At 47.6% G+C, this 26,218-nt stretch overlaps 1 protein-coding gene across 20 annotated transcripts in view; it reads left to right on the top strand.

Annotated features, from left to right (window-relative positions):
- Window positions 1-26,218, top strand: part of CRACD (capping protein inhibiting regulator of actin dynamics) — a 308,280-nt gene that overhangs the window by 231,202 nt on the left and 50,860 nt on the right. For 9 of the 20 annotated variants that reach the window (XR_011538724.1, XR_011538725.1, XM_070614786.1 and 6 more), the window contains 6 exons: window positions 6,935-7,099; window positions 9,567-9,635; window positions 11,858-12,040; window positions 12,651-15,696; window positions 24,954-25,159; window positions 25,733-25,895. Coding sequence is in view for 17 of the 20 variants with exons in the window: in XM_070614786.1 (XP_070470887.1) it covers window positions 6,935-7,099; window positions 9,567-9,635; window positions 11,858-12,040; window positions 12,651-15,696; window positions 24,954-25,159; window positions 25,733-25,895 (3,832 nt within the window). In the remaining 3 variants the exon portion in view is untranslated. Of the gene's footprint in view, window positions 1-1,322; window positions 1,345-6,934; window positions 7,100-8,437; window positions 8,571-9,566; window positions 9,636-11,857; window positions 12,041-12,650; window positions 15,697-24,953; window positions 25,160-25,732; window positions 25,896-26,218 lie in introns of those variants that run through there. The other 11 variants (XR_011538726.1, XM_070614794.1, XM_070614792.1 and 8 more) reach the window with 4 other exon arrangements.

The raw sequence follows: 26,218 nt of genomic DNA, 5'->3' as shown, positions 1-26,218 counted from the left end.
GGAAAAGCAAGGGGAACAAAGACACTTGGGACCTCATCATGTAGGTTTGCCCGATTGCTTGGTAGAATTCACTTACCCAACAGAAGTGCCTAAGAAGCACTCCCCTGAGGTGGGAGCGCTTGGAGGTGATCCAAAGGATGAACCGGGGGACTCTGGTTTGCTGGTTTCCATCTGTCTGCAAGTCTGCAACAATGAATGAATAAATGAATAAATGAATGAATGAATAATCAAGTTAAAAAAAAACCGGAACAGCTGGCTTGAGTAGCCACTGACATGATGAAGCATTGTTCTCAAAGAAAATTTTCTATTTTCTTGAAATGTTCTTGTTTCTACTGGAGGTTAGCTATGTATTTTGTGATCTGTGTTTGGTTACATATTTCACATACACTCAGCTGAATATAGCACGAGGCAAATGGGGAAAGAGCCCACATCCTGGAACCACACCCAAACTTGCCTAGATCTTCACACCTACTGCCACCACTGCCCAAGGCTCGAGTCCTGCCCTCAGGGCACACCTAGGCACTTCCTTCACATTCCAGCATTTCCTAACCAGGTCCCATTCTTAGTTCTTGCTGGCTGTGCCGTTACACGTTTTACAGACTCAGAAGTCACTTCTCATGGTTTGAAGAAGAGAGAAGAGTGGTGATGGCCCAAGAAAACCTTGAGCTCCCTCCTCCGTACCTTTCCTTCTTGAAGTCTTTTGATTCCTAAGAAGTTCTGAGCCCCTGGCTCCTAAGATCCCCTTTCTAAGAGGAATGACTTTCAGATTTCAGTCCACGAAACAGCTGTATTTTATGAGAGCTTTTGAGGAGTTCTTTAAAAATTAGCTAGTAATTCTCTGTGACATCACACCACATGCCACTGCCACTCCAAGAAGTGAATTTGGAGTTGTAAAAAATATATATATTTCTGCCGTATTGAAAATATGGAAACTCGATAAAAATATGTGAGTACTTGTTGTTCCTATTAATGCTATAAGGCACGAGTTTAAAGACTCTGATCTCACAAGGAATAAAATGTAAAACAACCAACTTCCTCGAAGCAACAATTCTATTAACAGGAAGAGAAATGTGAGCAGAGTCGAGTAACTGTCTCATTGGAGTGCTCTCCTTTGGACGGTATCTACTCTGCCTAATTTGGCTTCTGCTGCATGGATTCACAAGCTTCCTTACAGCTCTATAGATATATTTAAAAAAATAAATAAATAAAAGGCTTTGCTTTTCAAGGAGGGAAATGGGGACCATTATCATAGAAAATGTGATTTTTGGAGTGACTTCAGATATAACTGTATCACCCCCAAAAGACTGTGTTTTATTTTTCAGTCGACTAAGCAGTATGTTCCTGGTAAGTCATAGACACAGTAGTTAACTTTATTAACTTGCATGAATGCTTTGCATTTTTCCTTGACAACGTTATGCTGGTATTGATGCTTAGTAAGCAGCATAAAAGACCGCCCCCTCGTAGACTCCAGCATGGAATGAGGGTGTTTAGTTATGTCAGAGGCATGTATGTTTTTTGTCTGAAATTGTCTTTGTGTACGTGTGTATGTTTATTAAAAAAAGAGAGAGAGAAATAATGGATAGCACCTATCTGACAATGAATGTCCTGGGAAGCTGATTAGACACTATTATTAAGACATTCTTTTGAAATGAGATTTCTAGTGGAATGGCATTAAAAAAAAAAAAAGCTGTTTTTCTCTGGCTTAACTTCCCAGCCCTTGGAACCCCACAGAACCGCGCCTGTCCTGCCGCGTTAGGAAAGGTTGCCCTCTAGTGTCCACACGTGGTCATCTCAGCTAGAACTGTGATGTGTTGCACCTGTGGCGGTTCCGCTCCCTCTACTGAGTACAAAATGACTGAATATAGCATAAATCAGCCTACACTTTTCTGAATAAAGTGACTCTACCGCCTGCCAAAATTTCTGTGGCAAATGAATGAAACTTTAAAAGAAAAAACTACATTTTTTCCCTAGTATAAAAATATACATGTGACAACAGATTTTAATATCCAGGACAGTAATAGGGACAAAAACAACAATGATGTCCTTTTTGAGGACTCTGTACATAACAGTCAGATGCATGGCCAGTGGGTGAAATAAAAGACCTATGCCAGTCTCCATCATCACCTGGCTGTGTGGCCTCGGGGGCAGTCATTTAGCCTCTCTGGGCCTCATTTTCCCCATCTGAAAAATAAGAGATACATGTGATGGATGATCTGAAGGGCCCCACCAGTTCTTAACATCTGCCGTCTATACGAAATCACTGGTCACCTGCTGGAGCACCGAGTAGCTTTGTAAGCTTTGCACTTCTTGCGTTTGGGAGGCAGTGACCTTGATGTTCTTACAGCTGCCCAAAGCACACATCAGGGAGGGTGCCTCTTTATTTGAGATCAGAGCAGGCTGTGAAGTGTGTACCACCTGATGATAAAACTCAGGACTATCACAGTCTAAGCCTGCAGGTGATTTTAAGAATTGCACCACACCTTTGTCAGGAAGTCCACTGACTATTTAGCTCAGGAGGGAAAACCTCCATCCTCAGTGGCTGCTGTGTCCCGCTGAGATAGATTTCACTTAAAAACGCCCAAGTCAAATGTTTGAGGATCTTGACACCTCCTGCAGCTGTCAAGGACACAAAGAATAAACATCTGCTCTTAGCCCCTCCTTCACAGAGCAGGTTTCTTTAAATCCGTATGCTTTTTCTTTTTCCTTTAAAAAAAACTTCCTTTTAACTATGGGTGTATCGGCAGATTGCTCAAGAAGACAGCAACTTTCTTTTTCCCCTGCTTTGTTCTTACAGACATGGTCTAAAGAACGGCTGTGGAAAATCTGGGGGAATCTAAGCACTGGCGGTGCGAGATCTGCAGAATAGGATGTGCTTGGAATTTCCACCCTGTGGGCAAAAGCTTCATAAATATGGATGCGCATTCCTATAACATCATTCTCCAGCATTCCATATTACAACAAAATGGCCCAAATGGAATGAACAAAATATAGTCCCTTTTAGCTCACATTCCAGTCTCAACAGTAACTCCATTCATAGCCACAAACAACATGGACTCTCAGTATAGTTATAATCGCAGGGTGTAAAAAGAGCCTGTGGGTAATTTTTTTTTAAAGTGGAGGGAGTGGTAGTAGTTTATTTCTCTGAAAACTTAAGGGCAAGCTCATCTTAACAGTCTGGTTTGCAGTGATTGCTTATATCGAAGCTCCTCTCGTGACAGTGCCTGAATAGTGGGCAGAATTAAAGTCACCAAAAAGCCACATTTATCCTTGTCATCAATTCACATGACACCTGAGATTGCCACATAGGTTTTAGCAGCCACCTTTTCACTGTCAGTAAATCGCACAGTGTCGAGACAGTCCAGTCTTCTTCGAGCCAGCTGAGGAAGCATTTGGAGCAGGAACTGCAGGAGAGGGAGAAACATGCAGATGCAGGAGCCTCGGCCTGGAGACCCTGAGCATCAGTCACCATGGCCTTGGCCACTAGGTCCTGTCCTGGCCGTGTTCCACTGTCTCATCCCTGACAGCTGCAGGGTGTGCCTATGAGGGCAGTCCTTTGTCTGGACAGAGAGGCTGCAGCCCTATCCCTGAGCAGTGACCCTCATTTCTTTGATGACCTGGGTCCTCCCCTCCTGCATCCCACTTTCTCCTCCTAAGCTCCCTAGCCACCAGGCTGAATTTATTTTCTCCAGAGGGATTTAAATCAGTGGTTTTATGGAGATGCACATTGTCATTCTCAAAGGCAACAGCATTGTATTTCTTTTGCCAGGATGAATATATCTGTGGCATAAATCAACCCTTTGATATACACACGCATTCTTACTCCCTTCCTTCCTCCCTTACCCTCTTCCTCCATTTTGCTCCTCCCTCCCCCAAACTTCCAGCTGTTGCACCTGCAATCAGGTCTCCAGCTCTTCCTGGGCCTATGCATTTCCTCCGCCCCCTGTACCCTCCTCTCAATCTGCCTCTTTTCTTTAACTCTCCACTTCATTTCTTAACATTACTTTCTCCATTTCCCAGCTTTGATCCATGTACCTTATTTCTCCTGTTCTTATTCCATCTATTCCCCCCCCCCCCCATTTTCTCTTTCCTTTTCCATTGGTGGCCACGATAGCCATCCCATCTTTGGAGTTTATTTCAATCTATTACATTTTGCCATATTCTTTTTTTTTTAATTATTTTTTTGAGGAAGATCAGCCCTGAGCTAACATCTGCTGCCAATTCTCCTCTTTTTGCTGAGGAAGACTGGCCCTGAGCTAACATCTGTGCCCATCTTCCTCTACTTTATACGTGGGACACCCACCACAGCATGGCTTGCCGAGCGGTGCCATGTCCGCACCCGGGATCCGAACTGGCAAACCCCGAGCTGGTGAAATGGAACGTGGGCACTTAAACACTGCACCACCAGGCCAGCCCCTGCTATATTCTTTTTTGTCTCTTAAGCATCAGGGTGGATCAACATCAGTATCCTAAAAAGCAATGAAGAAAAATATCACTATATTCATTCTTTTTTGTGATGGTGGCAAAAATCCTAACTAAATGGCATTTGAGTGTTAGGCGAGTTCTCCTTAACGAATTATTCTTTCCATTTAAGCAGAAGAAATACCCTCATATTAGCCCTGCGAGAGCATTGGTAGATGGCAGACCCTGACAGCAGGAGGTCTCACTCTAAGGAGATTTACAGCAGTTTCCAGCTCTTGGCAACACTCCTAGAGAAGGGATAACTGGTAAACCAAAGGCTGGGCTGGGAGCCCCGGACACAAGAACTATTCCCACCTCTTCTACCCAGGTCCCCTCCCTCTCCCGCGAGACCGGCCTATGACTTCGTTATTCCGTGTCCTCTTGTCTAACTCCATCGGCTGTTCTAACCGTGCCTGCTTATTGATCTGCTAAGAGTAGATACTAACTGCCGCTTCCTGCTGAACTTGTTTTTAGAGACACCCTTTTGCAGCCTTCTCCTCCCCGAAACCCTTTTAGGCTGCTCCAGCTGTCCTTCCCTGGCTGAACTCAGGCTTTTGATGTGTGCTCCTTCCTGTGGTGCCAGGGGAGCCAGGCTCAGGCTGAAATGCCAGCAGATCAAACACAAGTCCTGTCTTTCTGTGCTCCTTAGCATGCTGGGGTGCCCAGGGCTGCGGGAGGGGAGTCTTGGGCTCACCCCTTTCATGTCTCTGCAATCTCACCGTCCACCATGCAAGCCCGAGGGCGAGGTGGGCGAAGGTGGGTGGATTTGGTACCCTTTGAGTTCAGAGGGAGAGGGGGCATTTCCATCAAGGGATTCCTCTTCAGTAAGCGATTAGAAATGCTGCATTATCTCTTTTATTTCTGCCCCTGTAAGAAGAAGGAAGTGCAATGTCAGATTTATGAGAACCAGTGGAGTGCAATGAAAATAACTCTGAACGTGGTCTTAGAAGACCTAGATTCAGATTTCCCTGGGGCCACTCATACTTTCCATAAGTTTGGGGCAGTCACCTCTCCCCACTGGACCGCTCATCTTTTTTTGTAAAATGAAGGGGTTGGACTTTGTGATTGCTAAGGCTCTTTGCAGCTCTATAAGATTAAATATTAGCCAGATTAAAGATAAATAGCAGATAATGTATTCTTTTTTTTTTTTTGAGGCCTAAACAGACCATAAAACCAAGTACCTAGACTGAGAGCAGCTGTTCTCAACTGGAGGTGATTTTAACCCCCAGGGGACATCAGGCAGTGTCTGGAGCATTTTTGGTTGTCTCGAGGGGGAGCAGTTTGCTACTGGCATCTAGTGTCCAGGGGCCAGGGGTGCTGCTAAACATCCTACAATGCTCAGGACAGCAGCTCACGACAAAGAATTATCTGGCCTAAAATGTCAGTAGTGCCGAGGTTGAGCAACCCTGATCTGATAAAGGCAGTGGTTTGTACAATGTATTCAATCTGGTAGTCTTTCAGATTACCATGGCATAATACTTTTTCTTTTTTTTTTTTTTTGGAGGAAGATTAGCCCTGAGCTAAGTGCTGCCAATCCTCCTCTTTTTGCTGAGGAAGACTGGCCCTGAGCTAACATCTTCCTCTACTTTATATGTGGGACACCTACCACAGCATGGCATGCCAAGCGGTGCCATATCCGCATCCGGGATCCCAACCGGTGAACCCAGGGCCACCGAGAAGCAGAACGTGTGCACTTAACCGCTGCACCCCGAGGCCAGCCCCATAATACTCTTTTTCTTCCTGAGTGTTGTTCACTTCTCTGCCACAGCCCATTAAATGTTTTTCCCCTTCCTTAGCTATTATGTTTATATATCTTTCTTCAGGAAATATACTGGCCTTTCTCTAATTCTAAGTATCTTCCTAATTTCTACCTCAGGTTTTTCCCTTTAAGCTACTTCCCCCCATTACTCAGTCCGTCCTGGACTCTTTCCTCCTGCCTGCTTCTCTGTCCTTTTCCTGCTTGTTCCCTCTGTCCCCTCCTTCTCAGTGGGTAGCTGCAGCAAGGCAAAGAGGAAGTGCTGATGGCAGGACAAGGTTGTTCCCATCCCATCCGTGATTTCAACATGGATCATGGGAAGACCTGCTGGCCCTGGGGCCGTCTTCACCTTGGCGGTGGGACCCACTCTGGCCAGAGCATGATGTTCAAGCCATGGGCTGGTGAGGAAGGTAGTTGAAGTATAAATATTCAAAAGGAATATGTCCAATGTGTCCCTTGGACAATGTTGGCATCTCCATGGAAGAGGTGGCTGGATGAAAAAGCTCATGGCTTGAAGGTAGGAAAGAAAAAGAAAAGATGCTGGAAAACAAATTAACTTATTACAGGACTGCATCGTGGTTTACTGGCATGGTGATTAGTCTAGAAACCAGTTGTGTACAGAATATGCCTCAGTGCCTGTTAGATATGCTGAGGAGCCTGGTTCTGGTTACTGTGAACTGCTTCGCTGCTTCAGAACATCTTTCTTTTGTTTCTCTCCAGCGACAGTTGGGCAAGAATATCAAGTTTGGGCAGCCACCACCCAAGGCCGTTCCCATGAAGAAGGCAGACAGTGGGGAGGCTAGCTTAGAAGAGGATCTGTTCCTGACCAGTCCCATGGAAATTGTGACTCAGCAGGACATCGTCCTCTCAGACACTGAGAACAAAGTAAGGCTCCTTCGGGGAATGACTTGATTGGTAATAACCCCGGGGTGGATGTTGGGCAGTAGATGGGGCGTCCAGTAACCCTGAGGTCTGCGGGGCGGGGAATAATGAGTAGCCCAGGTCTGGAGAGCACTTCCTGGGCCGGTGCCTTGACCTGCAGTGGGACCAACTTGGAGGAGGGGAATGAAGAGGAGACATGGCCTTTGCAAGTGCTTGTCCCAGTGTTTTCCACTTATTCTTTGAGAATCAGGTTGGCCCACCTTTTCTGGGCAGCTTACCTGGTCTCGCCCCCAAGCTATACTCTCCTCCAGGCCTTCACTGGGTGTCCTTAGTGCTTCTTACACATCTGTACCCCACCTGTACCTGTGTCCACGTAACTCTTTTCTTTCCATCTCTAAAGGTTCAGTTCCTTGAGAACAAACTGGATCCTACACATCTCTGTGTCCCTAGGACTTAGCTAGTGCTTACTTAGTAGCACCAAATCATTGTTTGTCAAATTGGACTAATTTAGAGGGAAATGAGGAAAGAATGAAGTAGGTGCTCGACGAGACAGAACATATCCAACAGACCAGCTTGAAGTCTCCATAGTCTAGAAAGAAAGTCACATTGGTCCAGCCCTGTCCTAAATTTGGTCTTTTGATACTTTGAAAGAAACACCATTAAAGACAAAAAAAGAAAGAAAGAAACACCGTGAGCGTATCCTGAAACTGAGTCCTTCCAGCAGCAGAAGGGGCGCCCTCAGGCTCTTACGGCAAAGGAGCCTAGGTCCTTCCTCAGCGAGAGGAAGGAGTGCTCGAGGTGAGGCACTGAGTCTTCCAGTCTTAAAAGAAAGCATTCTCTGTGCTCTGCCTGTCAAAGTGCCTGAAATTACGCTGGGTGTTATTAAGACGGGCATGCTCCCACAAGAAGTCATGATGGTTATCAGCTAATATGTCATAAGAGTAGTAAGAAAGATAAGCAGCTTGCAGAACAAAGTGAGGAAGGAAAGAAAAGGACGGTGTCCTCCCCCCTCCCCCCCGCCCCGTTACCCCTCTCTGCCTGGCCCTGGCCCTGCTGACTCCGGTGCCCACTGGTGGTGGGTGAAGCAGGGATGGGGTGTATCCCTCCCGCTAGGTCCAGAAATGCTCTCTGCAACCTCTCCAGTGCTAGGCAGCAGCAACGGCCATGAGCCTTGATGCAGGGATTTCCTCCGGCCTGAAGCAAATGTCTTGCCTGTTACTGATGATCCAATAAGTGCAAGACTCCGTGGCCTGGGGGAGAAGGAGGATCGTTTGTTCAGCAGGTGCTGTCCCAGCTGTGGGTGTGAGATTAGACAAGGCACTGCCCCCGTGTAGTTTACATTCTAATGACAGGAGAGGAAGATGGCAGAGAAGCCCACAAATAGAGAAATGTAATTCTGGATCAAGCTGCACAGAAAATAAAACAGGATGATAGAAAAACGAGGAACTTGGTAGGGGAGAGGTTACTTCTTTAGGTAAGGAGGTCAGAGCAGCCGTGAGCAGACCTGCAGAGGAGGCCGTGTTCTAGGCAGAGGGAAGAGCAAGTACAGAGGCCCAGAGATGGAGCTGAGCTTGTCCTGAAAGAGGAGCAGAAAGCAGGCCAGTGTGGACGGCTGGAGCCTGGTGGAGGGTGCAGTGTGGGTAAAGCGTGGTGTGGAGGCCAGATGGTGTAGGCCACGGGAAAAGAGTGAACTCTATCCTGAAAGTAATAGGAAGCCTCTGAGTAATTTGAAGCAGAGCAGTGACATAATTTGATTTGTGTTTTCTAAAGATGCTTCTAAGTGTGGTGCAGAAAATGGACTGAGGTAGGGCAAGCTGACAGTATTGCTCTGGAAGGGACGATGAGACCCTTTTGCAACTATTGACAACACAAGATAGAAGATATTAGAACGGTGCGGATGACGTGGTGTGGGTGTTCCCAAGACAGGCGAGGTGGCCAGGCTGTGAATCTTCATCCTTTTTCCTCCTCTTCCTTCCTTCCTGAGTTTTTTCGCCTCCTCTGGTCATTCAGCTTCTCAGCCCAGCCCTGTGCGTGTGCCTTAGTGAGCTGTCTTTTCTCCATTAGAGAAGAGGTCTGGCAGGTGAAGATGGGGAGGGCAGCCTGCAGAGCCAAGAGCTCTGAGGGTGGAGGCCGTGTGTAACACAGCCCTGCTTCCCAGGTAGGGTGGCTGTTGGGCGGCCCCTAAATTCTGTCAGCGGGGGGGAGTACATCAAGGACTGAAGTTGGAGCCCCCTACCTGGGAAATGTCTTGAACTCAGGGAAAAGGGAAGTGCACACTCTGTGTCTCAGGAGCCCTTGTGGAGTCTGGACATTAGCAAAATCTCCAGGGTGACTCCTGTGGCCCTTTGATGCCAGCTGCGCCCCTGTGTGGAGGAGGTGGCGCCCCTTCGCAGGCACAGACAGTGTCTGGTTGTCTGCCCAGAACTTCCTGTTCTGGTGTTTGACTTGAGTGCTCTCTTTACTGTTCCAGTCCAGTGCTACGCCAAGTTCTCTGAGTCCTCTGAATCTGCCTGGAGCCCGAAGTGAGATGGAAGAGAAGGTAATACAATTTGAACTTATACATTTAGCTTCTTTACGTTAACTTCCATTTTTCCTTTATTTATTTATTTATTTTTGGGGATCTGCTGCCTCATTTTTCTGTTCATAAATGCTGTGTTCATCCATTACTTTAAACATCTTCAAAATGTGGCCAGTGGTAGATGTTGTGGCATCTGTTTCCATGGCGACGCAACTGCTGGAACTGCACCCTACTCTGAAAAATAGCCACACTCCCAGCATGCATGTTTTCGGAGTCTTAGATGTTGATAGTTTTCCTAAATGTATCATTCCAAGACACTTTAAGCCATCGAAAAAGACATTCCAGAATACTTGAGCGTACCCAAGTCTGTAAGGAAGAGTTTCTTTCTATTTAGAGATGCCAAAAAAAAAAAAAAGACCTTAGCATTTCGCTACTTGTAGTTATTTTTGTTTTTTAACTGTTTGGCATTCCTTTGAGACCTGCGACTTTACTTGCAGGAGTCTGGGGAGGCCTGTCAGGACTGCGTGCCCCTCTTCTGTAGAGGCTGCCCTGCTCCCATGAGGACTTTTCACCTGCACAGGGGTCCAGGTGACCTCCTGGGTCTGGCAGACAGTACAGTGAGCAGGGTCTATCCCCAAGGCTTCTGAAGGAGCTGGCTCTAGACAGTGTCACTGCACAGACAGTGAAGAAGCCCACCTGGAATAACTAGAAACAAAATATTGCATTTAAATCTCAGCTTCAGGTGCATATCTGTGACTTCAGTCTATCACATTGGGCTCGAACTCCTTTTACTCATGCATCTGTTAGGGATGGAAATGTTTAATTCATCTCTCTTCAACGATAGTTCGGAATTTGATGCCCATTCTAAAGAAAACCATAAATAAATGAAAGCTAGAGACCAAAGGCTAGAGTTATTTTTCCTTACTTTCGTGCTTCCTGTTATAAATTAATATTTACTGAGCGTCCATTTTGCTCTTGGAGTTGGCTTGGTCCTTTATCTTTTGTGCATAAATATGGAAGGTAACTGCAAAAAGCAAAGCCGTCAGCTAAACCCCACTGTCTGTGCATTTAAGCATGAACACAGTCAGACAGATGAACCCTGGCCTGTCTCATGCTGTCCCCATGTCTGAGAGCGCCTGGCACAGGCAGAGAGGCCTGTGAGCGCCCTCTGCCGCACGTTTGGCCAGGAGCCGTTGCCTGGCTGCTTGCCTGTAAATTGTCTGTAGTTAACAGGCGTGGCTTCTTACCATTTGATTCATTGTGGCCTCTCGGTTCAGGCAGAGCCGTGGCCCCTCTGACCTTTCTAAATTCGTGTTCGTCTGAGGTTGTGGTCTGTAAGTGACCGCACCTGTATAACGGAAATGCAGGCGTTGCTGCGGTTCATTCTTTGAGGAGTCGCCCTTTCCCTTGTGGCACCTTTCTGCCCTTCGTTTGTTCACCACGGCCTCCCTTTAGCTTCTCAGTGCACTCAGTGCTCTGTGACTTGGAGTGATGGTGCTAAACCATTTGTGCAGGTTAGAAATCTCAGTACTCAATCTGGACATAGATGCTATTCTTTATTGTTCCTTCAACAAATATTTATGGAGCATTTACCAGATGAGATTTGCTACTTGGGCATAAAAGGGACAGATATGAAGATCAAAAAGACACATTTCCTGCCTTGAAGGGACTGAGGTAGGAGGCTGAGATCTGTATGCCTGTGTCTGAGGTAGGGAAGGCTCTTAGAGGCATGGAGTTCTTAGCATAGACATGAACTAGTCCAGAGCTCAGAAAACTGCTACTTATTGTAGGCCTTGTGGCCATAAGCTTGCAGCTAAGACTCTCCTTTGTTCTGCTCTTCCTTTGTAGCATAAAAACAGCTAAGGACAATGGACAAGGGGCGTGGCTGTGTGCCAGCAAAACTTTATTTACCAAAACTGGCTGGATTTGACCCCCTGGCTATGTTTGTCAACCTCTCATCTAATCTAACCCCCATATTATGCAGAGTAGGTAAATTAGTCCCTGAAAGGCTAAATGATCTTTACAAGTGAATGCAAATATCATTGGCTGAACAAATAGTCAACATTCTGTGTTTTGATTCCAAAAGCAGTGCTCGTTTCAAGGTACCAGTGGGCCCCTCTGCTCGCCAGCCTTCCCTGGGCCAGGCTGGGCAAGGCGCAGGCTCCAACCGTGCCACCGTTCCGGGATTCCTTGCAGGTTGTTTTCTGACCTGGACTGACTTTCTATTTCCATCTCCACTCTAGGTTGTTCCAGTTAAACCGTCTCGGCCAAAAAGACACTTCTCTTCTGCTGGCACCATCGAGAGTGTCAACCTAGATGCCATCCCCCTGGCCATAGCTCGCCTGGACAACAGTGCCGCCAAGCACAAACTGGCCGTTAAGCCAAAAAACCAGAGGGTGTCAAAGAAGCACAGGCGACTTGCCAGGGTAGGTAGAGCCTGTGACCAGGCAGATGCCCTTGCTTGCTGAATGCTCACTCTACCATGTAGGGTGGTTGTCGAGGGGAAGCAGGTCCTTTTAGTGTTCATCGCCCTTTCTGACATGTTGGCCTCCAGGAGGCTGATAGACCCATGCGAGAGAGGTCTGCCTTTGAGGGCTCCAGACACTTAGCGTTTCCTTTGCCGCAGAAAGGTGGCCCAGCTTTCCTCCGCCATGGGTTAGCCAGAGGTTCAGTTTGATTAGGATGGACTTCAAAGTCACAAGTTTCAGGGCACATTGAGGAAGTGTAAATCTCATTTTTTTCCTCATCTTTCTGATGCTGGACTATAGGTTCTCCTACGATTATTCATTCATATTAAGAAAAAGGAATTTGAGAATGAAATAAAGGGGCTAGAGAGTAAAGATGGAGATGAAGTTCCTTCTTCCACCCGCACAGCTTACTCTTGGGGTGACAGATGCCCAGGTTTTCCTATCTCTGTACTTAGAACAGCTGCCCTTTCTTTCTGAGGTTAAGAGGGCCACCTCCATTGTGAACAGGATGAGAATGGTTACCTGTGCAAAAAGAAAGGACTAATTCTGTTTCCCTTACCAATGTTAGGATCGACCAAGTGAGCAAGATGGCCTTCTGCACCCACTGTCCCTGGACCAGAATGGACACCCTGTGGAAGACAAGCTAATTTTGCATGAAGAGGAGCCAGAGCTGCTGGAACCTGAAGAAGAGAAGAGACGTCAAGAAGAATACTGGCGAGAACTTGAGGCCAAGTGCAAGCGGCAAAAGGAGGAAGCAGCCGAGAGGAGACGGCTGGAGGAGCAGAGGCTCCAGGCCTTGGAGAGGAGGCTTTGGGAAGAGAACAGAAGGCAAGAGCTCTTGGAGGAGGAAGGAGAGGAAGAGGAGGGAGAAGAGAGAGAACTACAGCTGGCGGCAGAAAAGAGGCAGCAGGAAGAGGAGAGGCAGAGACTGGAAAGGCAAGGTTGCCAAGGCCAAGAGCAGGGGGAGCAAGAGGAAAGAAGGCACCTGGAGGCCGAAGAGCAGAAGCGTCTGGAGGAAGAGGTCCAGCGACTGGAGGGCCTCACTCAGCAGGAGGAGCTGGAGGCACAGAGCAGGCAGGAAGCCGAAAAGCAGCGGCAGGAAGAAGAGGAAAGAGAGTTGAAGGAGCTCAGAAGACTGGAGGAGCTGGAGGAGCAGAGACGGTGCGAGGCCGAGAAGCAGTGGCTGCAGGAGGAGGAGAGAAGGCTGGAGGAGCTCAGAAGGCAGGAGGAGCTGGAGGAGCAGACATGGCGGGAGGAGGAAGAGAAACGAATGAAGGAGCTCAGAAGGCAGGAGGAGCTGGAGCAGCAGAGACGGCGAGAGGCCCAGAAGCAGTGGCTGCAGGAGGAGGAGAGGAGGCTGGAGGAGCTCAGAAGGCAGGAGGAGCTGGAGGAGCAGAGACGGCGGGAGGAGGAAGAAAAACGAATGAAGGAGCTCAGAAGGCAGGAGGAGCTGGAGGAGCAGAGATGGCGGGAGGAAGAAGAAAAACGAATGAAGGAGCTCAGAAGGCAGGAGGAGCTGGAGGAGCAGAGATGGCAAGAGGAGAAGGAGGCAAAGAGAAAGGAATTGCTGAAAAAGCAGGAGGAAGTGGAGGCACAGAAGCTACAGGAAGCAGAAAAGAAGCATCAAGAAGGACTGAGAGTGGAAGATGAGAGTCAGCCGGAGCTAGCTGACAAAAGTGGCTTGAGGAGCCCACTTCAGACTGACTTTGCAGAGAAACCAGAAGAACGAGAACACCTGAAACCTGAGAAGCAAAGAGAAAACTCTGAGGAACCAAGCGTTTGTGAGAAGCAGAGCCGCGAGGCTGAGCCATCAGGAGAGCAGCAGGGAAAGCAGGAGGATGTTCACGGAGATGATCGTGTACGTCAGGAAAAGAGAGAAGAAACTAAAGTGCAACATCCCCGGAAACAAGAGGCGCAAGGGGAAGAGAAGCTGGCTCCAGTGGAGATGAAAGAAGCTGCCGCTCCAGAAAAAGAGAGAAAAGTGGAGGAGCTCAGGTGGCAGGAAGTAGATGAGAGGCAGACCATGCCCAGACCCTACACCTTCCAGGTATCATCAGGAGGGAAACAAATTCTCTTCCCCAAAGTCAATCTGAGCCCAGTGACGCCCGTGAAAGATGCAGGACTTGCCTCTGCTCCCCATGAGCCAAAGGCCCCCAAAGCCAGCCCGGCCTCCCATGCCCTGCCCTCGTCCCTGAGCATCCCCCACACCGCCATCCTGGTCACAGGAGCACAGCTCTGCGGCCCAGCTGTCAACCTGAGCCAGATCAAGGACACAGCGTGCAAGTCTCTCCTGGGCTTGTCAGAAGAAAAGAAGCATCTGGATGTCCCCGCCGTGGAGAACCCACCCCGAGCCCCCGTCGATCCCCGGGCAGGCAGCGGGAAGGCCAAGCCTCCCCAGGAGTCCCCGAGCAGTGTGGCCGCACTGGCTGAATGGGCGTCCATTCGGTCCAGAATCCTGAGGAATGCAGACAGTGACCAGCGCAGCGAGAGAGATCAAGGGCGTCCCAGGGATGGGCACAGTCCGAGGGGCCGAAGTGATTCCCGAGGGAACCTCCGGAAGACCCTGCCAGTAAACGCAAAGTTCTCTATTATGCCTGCCTGGCAGAAATTCTCTGATGGTGGCACAGAGGCCTCCAAACAGAACACAGAAGCAGAAAGCATTAGAAAAAGACCTGTGCTAGGTCCCAGCGAAGAGACAGCACCCCAGCCCCTGGCTGCTGATCCTCACAAGCACCGGAAGGGTGCAGAGAAACTGACGGTGCACCGGGAGCCAACGGACACCACAGAGGGATGCAAATTTGCCAAAGACCTTCCATCTTTCCTTGTTCCAAGCCTTCCTTACCCTCCGCAGAAAGCTGTGGCCAATGCAGAGCCCGTGACCACTTTGGACAGCGAGACCACAAGTGGTATAGGAAAGCCAGACCCCGTGATGCCAGGTGGAGAGGAAAAAGCCTCCCCTTTTGGGATAAAGTTGAGAAGGACCAACTACTCCTTGCGCTTCCACTGTGACCAGCAGGCAGAACAGAAGAAGAAGAAAAGGCACAGCAGCACAGGGGACAGTATCGAAGGGGGGCCGCCTGCACCGGGAAGCACAAACGGAGAGAAAGAGACAGACGGTGTGGCCCTCAGGCGTGGCCTTTCACTCCCTGCAGAGAGGAAGCAAGCCCTGTCCACCTGGAAGGACCCTGCTGAGAGCCCCTCCAGCCACTCTGCTCCTGCAGCCCAGCCCAGGCCCCCACTGGCGAGCAGCCAGACTCTGGCTCCAGAGCAGGACAAGGCAGCGAACAGGATGCCCTTGGTGCAGAAGCCAGCCCTGGCTCCCAAGCCCGCCAGTCAGACCCCGCCGTCCTCCCCACTCCCCAAACTGAGCAGGCCCTACCTGGTAGAGCTGCTGGCTCGCCGGGCTGGGAAGCCCGACCCGGAGCCCACCGAGCCGTGCAAGGAGGGCCAGGAGAGCGGTGCCCCCCGGCCGCCCTGGACACCACCCCTGGAAAGGAAGGCACAGAAGCGGGATAAGGAGGAAGAGGTGGAAACAGAGAGAAGGTTCGCCTCCCCGGCTCCCTGTGCCACCAGGCAAGAGAAGCCTTCCCAGACCCCCGAGGCCGGCAGGAAAGGTACGTAGCTGCAGGTCGGCAAACTGCCTCTGTCCAGCTCATTGTCTGTGTCACAGCTAAAGCCAGAACTGCCTGAAGCTGGAAGGAGCCATCAGGGCTGGTGTGAGAGCGCTTTTCCCTTACTTAGAGGCCAGTTTTGCTATTCCTGAAGGGCCCTCCCTCCTCAGTCACAGTGAGGCTCTTTACCTTTGCAGCCCTCCTTTAAATTTTGGAAATGCAGGCTGACTCTGCTATGTGTTTGTAGCTCATATCCATCAAAATACTTATGTACACGAGTAATAAGTTAAAGGTGCTGACACTTAAGACAAACGCACTTTCAGTTGACGATGGAAATTGAAATACAGTCCTAATTAATGAAGATTTCATTGATCATTAATCATTATGAGGGGGCTGTGCAATGAGAGTAAAGACTGGAGTTTCCTAGACCAGTGACTGTTCTATCTCTGGGCAGTAGCAGTGCCAAGCGGGGAGGTTGGGGGCTTTGACAGCTCCATGGGCCTCAGGAGCCTCCGTGTGGGTGATTGACTTTGACTCTGTTTTATGCAAAATACTCTGCAGATGTATCCTGCCCTGCCAGCTTGCCATTGCAGAGCCCTCCTATAAAGAAATTTGGGAGGGACCCCTGCTCCTGGCTGACCCTCATGTTTCTACATACCTGAGGTTTGGGGCTGCTCAGGGATCACTGCAGTGGCTTTGGGGCCCCTGAGAACCTTCATCAAATACTTTTTCTTTTCTGTTTTACAGGGTAAGAGGTCAGGTGTGGGTCATAGGCCAGGAAGTTACTCACATTTCTCAGAGAAATTCTCCCCTGAGGTTTTTTAGAGAGGGGTCTTTTTTTCTCTTTGGTTTAATTGTTTAGGTTTGGGGTGATTTTTGCAGAGAAAGGGGCTGTTTCCTGAGGAGTGTTGGTTTGGTTACTTGCCTTAAGGAAACCTGCTCGTCCTTTTGAATAGACTTTTTCTTTTTTTTAAAGATTTTATTTTTCCGTTTTCTCCCAAAGCCCCCCGGTACACAGTTGTGTATTTTTAGTTGTGAGTCCTTCTGGTTGTGGCGTGTGGGATGCCACCTCAGCATGGCCTGATGAGCGGTGCCATGTTGGCGCCCAGGATCTGGGCCAGTGAAACCCCGGGCCACCAAAGCGGAGCGTGAGAACTTAGCCACTCGGCCATGGGGCCTGCACCCTGCTCATCCTTTTTTTTTTTTTTAATATATTTATTTATTCCTCTTTCTCCCCAAAGCCCCCTGGTACACAGTTGTATATTCTTCATTGTGGGTCCTTCTAGTTGTGGCATGGGACGCTGCCCCAGCGCGGCCCGATGAGCAGTGCCATGTCCGCGCCCAGGATTCGAACCAACGAAACACTGGGCCGCCTGCAGCGGAGCGCGCAAACTTAACCACTCGGCCACGGGGCGAGCCCCGCCCTGCTCATCCTTTTAACCAAAAGGACTGGCATATTGATCAGCTGTTTCCAGACCATTTCTCCCCAGTGATTTCTGTTTGTCCTGCTGATAAGAAGCCCATATTCAGTTTTGTTTTGTACCTCTGTGCTGGGCCCTGGGGGGAAAGCCATGGGAGCCCCCACAAGCTGGTTAAGAACTGTCTCAGTTCCCTGTAGCCTTGTGGGTCTCATGGTCGCAAGCCTCATTGTCTTTCAGAGCTAGGTGTTTTGGGGGTCCATCTCTCAGCTGGACGTCTTAAAAGTTGAGGTGCCAGATGTAGGGTCCAGACCCTTCCCTCTTCGGGGAGAAGCTGGGAGTCATGTGCTCCCTCCTGGTTGTGGGTTGCCGCGCCGGGGGTGGGGTTTATGGTAAGATTGTGCCTCAGCCGCTCCTACCCGTTTTGATGTGGTTTTTTTTCTCTTGGTCCGATGTGTAGGAGTCAATCAGCTGGTTTCTGGATTTCTTTCAGAGAAATTGGTTCATATGTAGCTGTAGACTCAGTATGTCTGGGGAGGAGGGGAGTCCCATGTCACCATCTGGAACCAGAAACCTCATTTTCAGTTTTGATGTTAGCTTTTGTGTTGTTAGCTTTCAAGGTATTGTCAGAGTCCCTCTCACAGCCTGGCCTGCTCTATCACTCCGTATCTTCTCCCCAAAGAAATAATGTTCCCACTCTACTTCTTTCTCATAGAGATGTCCCTTTAAGCCTTAGGATTTTCTACCAAAGACTATCACTGCCCCTGTTTTCTTCCTCACTGTCCAGATTCTGGGCTGTCAGACTCTACCAGTTGAGTTTTCATTTGGTAGGAAAGAAGCATGAAAACAAGGACGTTGTGCCTTATGGGTGGTTGCTGCCTAAAGACCATTGGGATTTTCCTGTCTGGACTCTAGGCCAGGGCTGACCAAATTTATTTGATGGAACACCCCATCAGAATAAAAGTGTTCAGGGGCCGGCCCTGTGGTGCAGCGGTTAAGTGCGCATGTTCTGCTTCGGTGGCCCGGGGTTCACCAGTTCGGATCGCGGGTGCAGACATGGCACTGCTTGGCAAGCCATGCTGTGGTAGGCATCCTACATATAAAGTAGAGGAAGATGGGCATGGATGTTAGCTCAGGGCCAGTCTTTCTCAGCAAAAAGAGGAGGATTGGCAGCAGATGTTAGCTCAGGCTAATCTTCCTCAAAAAAAAAAAGAAAGAAGAAAGAATAAAAGTGTTCAGCCTGGACCTCCAATTTATTTGTTAGCTGTGTACATGTGGTACTACCATTAGCTAAAACCCTGGGAGCACCATATACCCTTAGAGTGAGAAGTTCACTGAAACAATAGTGGATGTCAATCCACATTGCAAATCACGATGCTACGTTTTATTTTCTTTGGGCAGCTTCTTGTCAGATCCGACGTCTTCGTAAAGTGGCAGACAAAGAGCTTGTCAGGTCTGCTCTGTTCTTAGGCTTGCGTTATTAGTAACATATCAAGTCTATAGTTTGCAGGAATTTACACATTTGTCCATTTCATAAGGGATCATTTAGTTCTCAGGAGATATGATGCTCCATAAGTCATCTAACTGCAGAACCTCACAATATGCTAAAAGCAAAACAAGTGAGGACCAGATTGCTGGTTCTCTCCCCGCATCGCATCGCATCACATCACAGTGCTCCCAGCTTCCCTCGGGCGTCTTGAAACACCGTTTGTGATACATAGCCTGATGCAGGGGCTGAGGGAGGTTGTCAGGGCCAGTCTGAGTGTTAAATATTAGAAAAGCTTGATTTTTTTTTTATTTTTAGATTTAAAAATATAGAAATAGAAATTCTAATCTTCTTTCATCCCCAGTGAATTCTTGCACCTCCCGTAGGGCACACACACCGTTTTTTTTGGAGACCACTGCTATAGAAAGGAGTCTGCATTCCCGAGGCTGAGGCCAGCCAGGACCAATGTGCAGGCCCAGCCACTGGGAGAACCCAGCCTGGTAGGAATGAAAATAGCGACAATAAGCCTCCCGTGTTTGTCCTCTAACACTTGGATTACAGATATCATCAGATGCCATCTCATTCTGAAATGCCCACCTCCTTATGGTGGGTAGAAGAGATGTTCGGTGCCCCTTTCTCCAAGAACTGACCTTAGGGAGCAGTTATTAGAACCCTGTAATTCCAGGGGGCACTTGCTCATCTCCCCAGAACCTGAAGGAGGGAACTTGAGTGGGCTGTGGTTCTCCCTGTCCACCGAGTTTAAAATGAGAGGGAATAACTTTAAATTGTAGCCAAATAAATTTGTAATTAGATTATTTTGAACTCCCCTGACTAAAAAGGTCATGTAATTAACAAAGAACATCTCTGTCATTCCAAACCGTGACTGAAATGATGTTTTTTCCTGTTTTGAGGATAATTTCAACAGCAGTCATCCTTTCTACTTAACCATTTACAAAGTGCTTTAATTGACACTGTCTCATTCAGTGCTCGGAGCACATGTATAGATGATGATCTCGGCTCCATTTTACAGATGAGGGCACCAACATCTGAAAAGGTAGGTGACTTGCCTCCCCCCCACAGTGGTGAAGCCAGGACGAGGAGGCGTTCTTTCTCACGTTAAACGGTCTTCCCCTTACGGCAGGACTGCCTCCAGTAATTCTTGCCTGGCATTTGTAAAATGCTGTAAGCCTTTAAAGAATACTTTCACATAAGTGTCCGTATGTTGCTTCTTGGACTGAATGACCTTAGTCATATATTTGCTCAAAAAAACATTGTTCAAAAACTCCATAGGATTTAGCAAAACCTATTTTATTTCTCTTCTCGCTGTTCCTTTAAACCTGATCTGTGACTCTCATTTTCCCCCCATCTCTTGGGTAAAATCTTGGGCATAGTTCTTCAGTCACTTAAAAAAAGTTTTTATTGGGGCTGGCCCTGTGGCCGAGTGGTTAAGTTCACGCGCTCCGCTGCAGGCGGCCCAGTGTTTCGTTGGTTCGAATCCTGGGCGTGGACATGACACTGCTCATCAAGCCACGCTGAGGCAGCATCCCACATGCCACAAGTAGAAGGACCCACAAGGAAGAATATACAAATATGTACTGGGGGGCTTTGGGGAGAAAAAGGAAAAATAAATAAATAAATAAAAGTTTTTATTGTGATAAAAATGCTTAACATAAAACTTACCATTTTAACCATTTCTGAGTGTAAAATTCAGTAGGGTTAAGTGCATTCACATTGTTGCACAACCAATGTCCAGAACTTTTTCATCTTGCAAAACTGAAACTCTGTACTCCTTAAACAACTTCCATAGTCCCCTCCCCCAGCCCCTGGCAACCATCACTCTACTTTCTGTTTCTATGAATTCGACTACTCTAGATACTTCATGTAAGTGGAGTCACACAGTATTTGTCTTTTTGTGACTGGCTTATTTTACTTAATTATAAAGTCCTCAAGGTTCATCCATGCTGTCGCATGTGACAAGATTTCCTTCCTTTTTAAGACTGAATAATATTCCCTTTACGTATGTACCACATTTTGTTCATCCATTCGTCTGTTGATGGACGCTTAGGTTGCTTCCACCTTTTTGCTACTGTGAATAGTGCTGCTGTGTACACAGGTGTACACCTATCTCTTTGAGATCCTATTTCAATTCTTTTGAATGAATACCCAGAAGCGGAGTTGCTGGGTCTTATGGTAGTTCTGCTTTTAATTTTTTTGAAGAACCACACCACCCTACTGTTTTCCACAGAAGCTGTACCATTTTACATTCCCATCAGCCACACACAGGATTCCAATATTTCCACATCCAAACCAACAAATGTTATTTTCTGTTTTTTTGATACTAGCCATCCCTAATGGGTATGAGGTGATATCTCATTGTGGTTTTGATTTGCATTTCCCCAATGATTAATGATGTCGAGCATCTTATCACATGCTTGGTCATTTGTATGTCTTCTTGGCAGAAATATCTATTCAAGTTCTTTGCCCAGTTTTTAATTGGGTTATTTGGTTTCTTGTTGTTGAGTTGTAGGAGTTCTTTCTATATTTTCAGTTACTTTTTGAAAATAAAAAGTCCTTAGGCACTTAGAGTAATGACAGTCTCATGTTAGTAATTAATATATCACCTTCAGTGCCATAATCAAAACTCCAAGCTCTATTTCAGATTAAAGTGTCTCCCTTCTAATTTGGCTCACTTGGGGCTGAAATGCCTCCAGTGGGGATGCAGGCATGGTCGACGTCTCCCCTTCCTCCCAGCCTGGAAACAGGCCCCAGAGCTGGGGTAAAGAAGGGAGAGAGGTGAGGCATTGGCGCTTGCTGCTCTTGGCTCACTGATGTTGAGTGCTGGTTCTTCTGCAGGGCACTTCTGTGCCACCCTTAGACCCCTCACCTGCCGCCTGGGCTCTTTCTCCTTCTCCTGCAGTTCTCTTACTGCACTGGTGCCTCTTCCAGGCCACCCTGGGTCCCTCAGTCTCACTCCAGGCTGCCTCTCTCTCGCCCACGTGGCCCACGTGGCCTGAACCTCACGCAGCACTCAAGAAACTTGGAGGCCAGAGTCTTCCCAGCACAAGCTCCTCTTCTCCATCTTCTGGCAGGCCCTTGGCAGCCACCATCCTCACCTTCAGACTTTTCTAGGTGTGACTAGAACCTCAAGGCTGTGCCCCACAGACTCCAGGAGACACACTCAGGTCATCTGAGGACCTTCTCACTTGGCTTAAGCTCCTTTCTTCCTGTGTGGGGAGAGGACATGGGAACACATCATGCTTCCACAGTCTTTTCCAAAGAAATTCTCCACTCTGGCATCTTCTGCCTCAACCCTGATTTTTCTATGGCCTTGAGGTGGCTGATGGCCACCTCCTGGGCCAGTCTCAAGCAGGTCACCTAGCACGTTACTTCAGCATGTGAGAGCGGGGGCCAATGATTATCTGTTACAAGCTGTGGTTGAGCACTTCAGCTGAAACCAGACAGGAGTCCCATTTTAACATCCTGCTTTCTGTGTTTTGATCCCCAACTACAGTCCAGACCTGTTATTCCTTTACGCATACTATGTTATAGGTTTTTTTTCTTTTTGAGGAAGATTAGCCTTGAGCTAACATCCGTCACCAATCCTTCTCTTTTTGCTGAGGAAGACTGGCCCTGAGCTAACATCCATGCCCATCTTCCTCTACTTTATATGTGGGACACCTGCCACAGCATGGCTTGCCAAGCGGTGCCATGTCCGCACCTGGGATCCGACCCGGTGAACCCCGGGCCGCCGAAGTGGAAGTGTGCACTTAACTGCTATGGCGCCAGGCTGGCCCTGTTATCAGCTTTTTGAAGTCTGGTCCATAACTCCAGGAGGTGCTATGCAAATTATAGTTCTCAGGAAATAAAAATATGGCTAGAGGTTTATCTTTTCAAATTATTTCAGTCAATTTTAAATTTAGGCAATTATACTTTAAAGGTATTTTGACCCTTGTGATAAATACCAGTCAAAGTTGTTTGCAGAAAACTGTCCAGTAGCTTTAATGACCCTCCCGAGCAAGTTCAGATGGAAGGTTTGCTCTGGGATCCCCTTTTACATAATAGCTTTCAATGGAAGTCATTTAGAGCTCAGCAATTTGGTTTTCAGATATTTTATTGCCCTTGAGTAAAAAACCGAAACATTAAATTAGTTCCCGTGTATGTAAAGCTTCTCAGTTGAGCAGAATGCTTAAAGTGAATATTTTTTGATTTTCTGGTTAACTAAAGATTAATTCAAAACTTTCCGTTTCAGTTTTACAAAAAATTCTGAAATGCGTCAGTTTCCTTTCCTGTGTTAGATCCTAACTGCATCTTTATTTGATGATTAGGGAGGTTGCAATGCCCAGGGCTCATTATAAATATGAATTTGCTTTATACAGCATTATAGTTCTAAAGGGTATAGAAAATTAAGCAGAATCTGTCTTTTTTTTTTTGTGCTTGAATTCCTAATTCAAACTTGTTTTGGTTCTTTTTCCTCAATATAAAGTCCGGGTGACTGAGAGCCCTGTTTGGTATGGTTCTGGATCATCAAGTGTAAACTTCTATTGGGTTTCAAAAGAACAGGACTATAGTGAGCCCTTTTCCTTTGAGATAGTAAGGGATTCAGTGCCAGAGTGATTCTTTCTAAAAATGCCTAACTTTTACTTCAGGGATAAGAAGGGGATGACTCTCATAGACATAGATAGTAAGAACAGCTCACTTTTGTAGAGTGGTTACTATATGCTGAGCGCTGTTCTAAATGTTCCGATACCCAAGGTCTCTTAATCTTCCCGGCAGCCTGACGAGGCATGTGTCTTCATGGCAGCCTGACAAGGCATGTGCCGTTATCATCTCCACTTTATGGATTCGAAACTGAAAAAAAGTAGCTACTTCTCCTTAGAGAAGTAGCCTTTCTAAGGACACATAAGGTCAAACCCAGATCTGCTCAATTCCAGAGCCTGATTACCCTGATACCCACCCCCTGTGCGTAGGCGAGACAGTCAACACAAGAAAAGCACAGACTGGAAGTCAAAAGGCCTGGGTTCAAACTTCAGCCCCTGTACTAACTGCTGGGTGACCTTGGGCACGGCCCATGACTGCCATGGACCCTAGTACTCAGGTCTATCGAAGGAGGGCACTGGACCAAAATCACGGAGTCCTACTGCGTTCCGCGGAGCCCTGTTGCCCTCAGCAGCCCCACTAGGGGGACCCGTCCCCTTTTCCTCTTTCATACGTTGGGTTTCACAAAGGATATCGTTTAGAGGAGAAAAAGGTTCCACTGAAGAAATAAATTGTAAAAAGTAATAAATAAAAAAAGAACAATGAATCAAAAAACTGCCTGAGTCCCCTCTAAACCTGAGATTTTATGACACTGGAGATTTTATTTTTACTTCCATTTCCAAGGAAGAGAAACATTCCTGTTTTTCTGTTGATCAAGATGTTACTTCCCCACCCAGTGGAGTCACTCAGGCATCACCACAGAGTTCGCGTTAGGAGGGGACTTGAATATTTCATGGGCTGATTAATATGTCGCAAGTTTTAGGGGATGAGGGACGAGATAAGTGAGCAGTTAGTTTCACTGCAAACCTGCTTTTGTCTTTACTGATTCTGATCACAATTCCAACACGTATGTGTGAAGTGGGGAGATCTCCCACACCTCCAAGCAATTCTCGGACACTACCTGGATGTCATACATTTCACCTCAAGATAGCCTCAGACCCCACAGGTTAAGGGCTCAGTCTCCTCAGAAGACTGTCCCCCATTCAGATGCCAATCACAAGTCACCTGTGCTTCTGATCGGCTGACTTAAACCAAAGGTTCCCACGACCCTCTCCTTGGGTTCAATTAATTTGCTGGAGCGGCTCACAGAAGTCAGAGAAACATTTTGCTTACCAGATTACTGGTTTACTATAAAAAATATAACTCAGGAGCAGCCAGATGGAAGAGCTGCACAGAGCAGGGTATGGAGAAGTGGCATGGAGCTTTAGCAGGCCACTCTCCCCAAATCTGCAACCTAGAAGCTCACTGAATGCCATCCTTTTGGGTTTTTATGGAGGCTTCATTACATAGGCATGATTGATTAAATCACTGGCCATTGGCGGTTGAACCTGGAGGTTGGGGGTAAGACTGAAAGTTCCAACCCTCTAATCACAAGGTTGGTTCCTCTGCCAACCAGCCCTCATCCGTATCTGTGGTCCCAAACTCACCTCCTTAACATGACAGGAGACACCTTTGTGCCCTTATCACATAGGAAATTTGAAGGATGTTAGGAGCTCTGTGCCAGAAGCAAGGACGAAGATCAAATATATATATATATATATATATATATATATATATATATATATATATATATATTCCTTACTGTAATCACAATATCACAGTCTGTTTTCCCACAGAAAAGCCAGTGCTTCAGAGCAGGCACTCTTTAGATGGCTCCAAACTTGCGGAGAAAGGTGAAACGGCGCAGCCCCTGTGGATAACGTTAGCCCTGCAGAAGCAGAAGGGGTTTCGGGAGCAGCAGGCGACTCGAGAGGAGAGGAAGCAGGCCAGGGAGGCCAAACAGGCAGAAAAGCTCTCCAAAGAGAACGTGAGTAGCCTGGTCTTCAGCTTTAACTTTGCCTCCTGTGCTTGGCTCTTTTAGGTCACAAGGATTTTTTAAAGAAAGGGTTAACCGAGACTAGCAGAGAGTACTTAGGGTAAAGCAGTCAATAAATTGACCACTGTTAAACCAAGGAAGCATTTTCAGTTAGAAATCTGATTTGGTTTCCTTATGCCTTTAGGTTAACCTGATTTGGCAGAACCCACAATATAATTAGCAGCGATCCACGCACACAACAGTTATGTGAGAAATATGAAAATGATTGTGTTTGTGCAGTGAATTGAGAGGAAATCAGGAGTCTTGCTCTGTGGCCCTGATTTTATAGACAGTTCGATGGGGCTTCTCTAGGAAGTAGCAGTTCCTCTTTGGGACATTTGCGCTGAGCTGCTCAGTGGTCGGGGCCAGGGTTGAGCACACATTGCTCCCCAGTGCGGTCCAGCTGCTCTTTTGGGAGCAGAGGTCGGGGGCTGGCAGGCAGAAGCCCCCAGAGCCTCATGTGATCAGTGTCTCCATGTCCTCAGGTTGAAAACATGCTTTCTCTGACCTTCTCTGCCCATCCAGGTCAGTGTCAGCCCACAGCCTGGAAGCAGCAGTGTCAGTAGACCTGGTTCTCTGCACAAGTCCACCACTCAGCCTGAAGAGAAGCAGCTGGAGACCGCAGTGTCCAGGCTGGAGCGCAGAGAACAGCTGAAAAAGGCCAACACTCTTCCTACATCTGTGACAGGTAGAGAGCAGGTCCATTTCTATTTAACTGCAGTTACAGGTGTTTCTTCTTAGAGCATGCTTTCTTTCCTCCAGTGTAATAACTAGCACAGCATGTTAGGCATTTCAAAGCACAGGCTGGGTGACAACTCCATTCCTGAACTTTGATACTGATAAAGACCACCAGGAACTCACCCACCCACCAGCGGTGGTGTGATAGTAAATGTTTAACAATCAGCTCTTCAGGGAGCAGGGAGACCTCTGATTTGTAGCATTTGCCATTTTCCATGGTGTGAATACTCCCACCATGGCCAATTTCAAGCTACCAATGTGGCGTCAACTTGC

The sequence above is a fragment of the Equus przewalskii genome, chromosome 3, assembly GCF_037783145.1.
Source record: "Equus przewalskii isolate Varuska chromosome 3, EquPr2, whole genome shotgun sequence".
In the NCBI taxonomy this organism is placed as follows: Eukaryota; Metazoa; Chordata; class Mammalia; order Perissodactyla; family Equidae; genus Equus; species Equus przewalskii.
The sequence above is the reverse complement of the archived record's forward strand: the minus strand, read 5'-3'. Positions and strand labels throughout refer to the sequence as shown.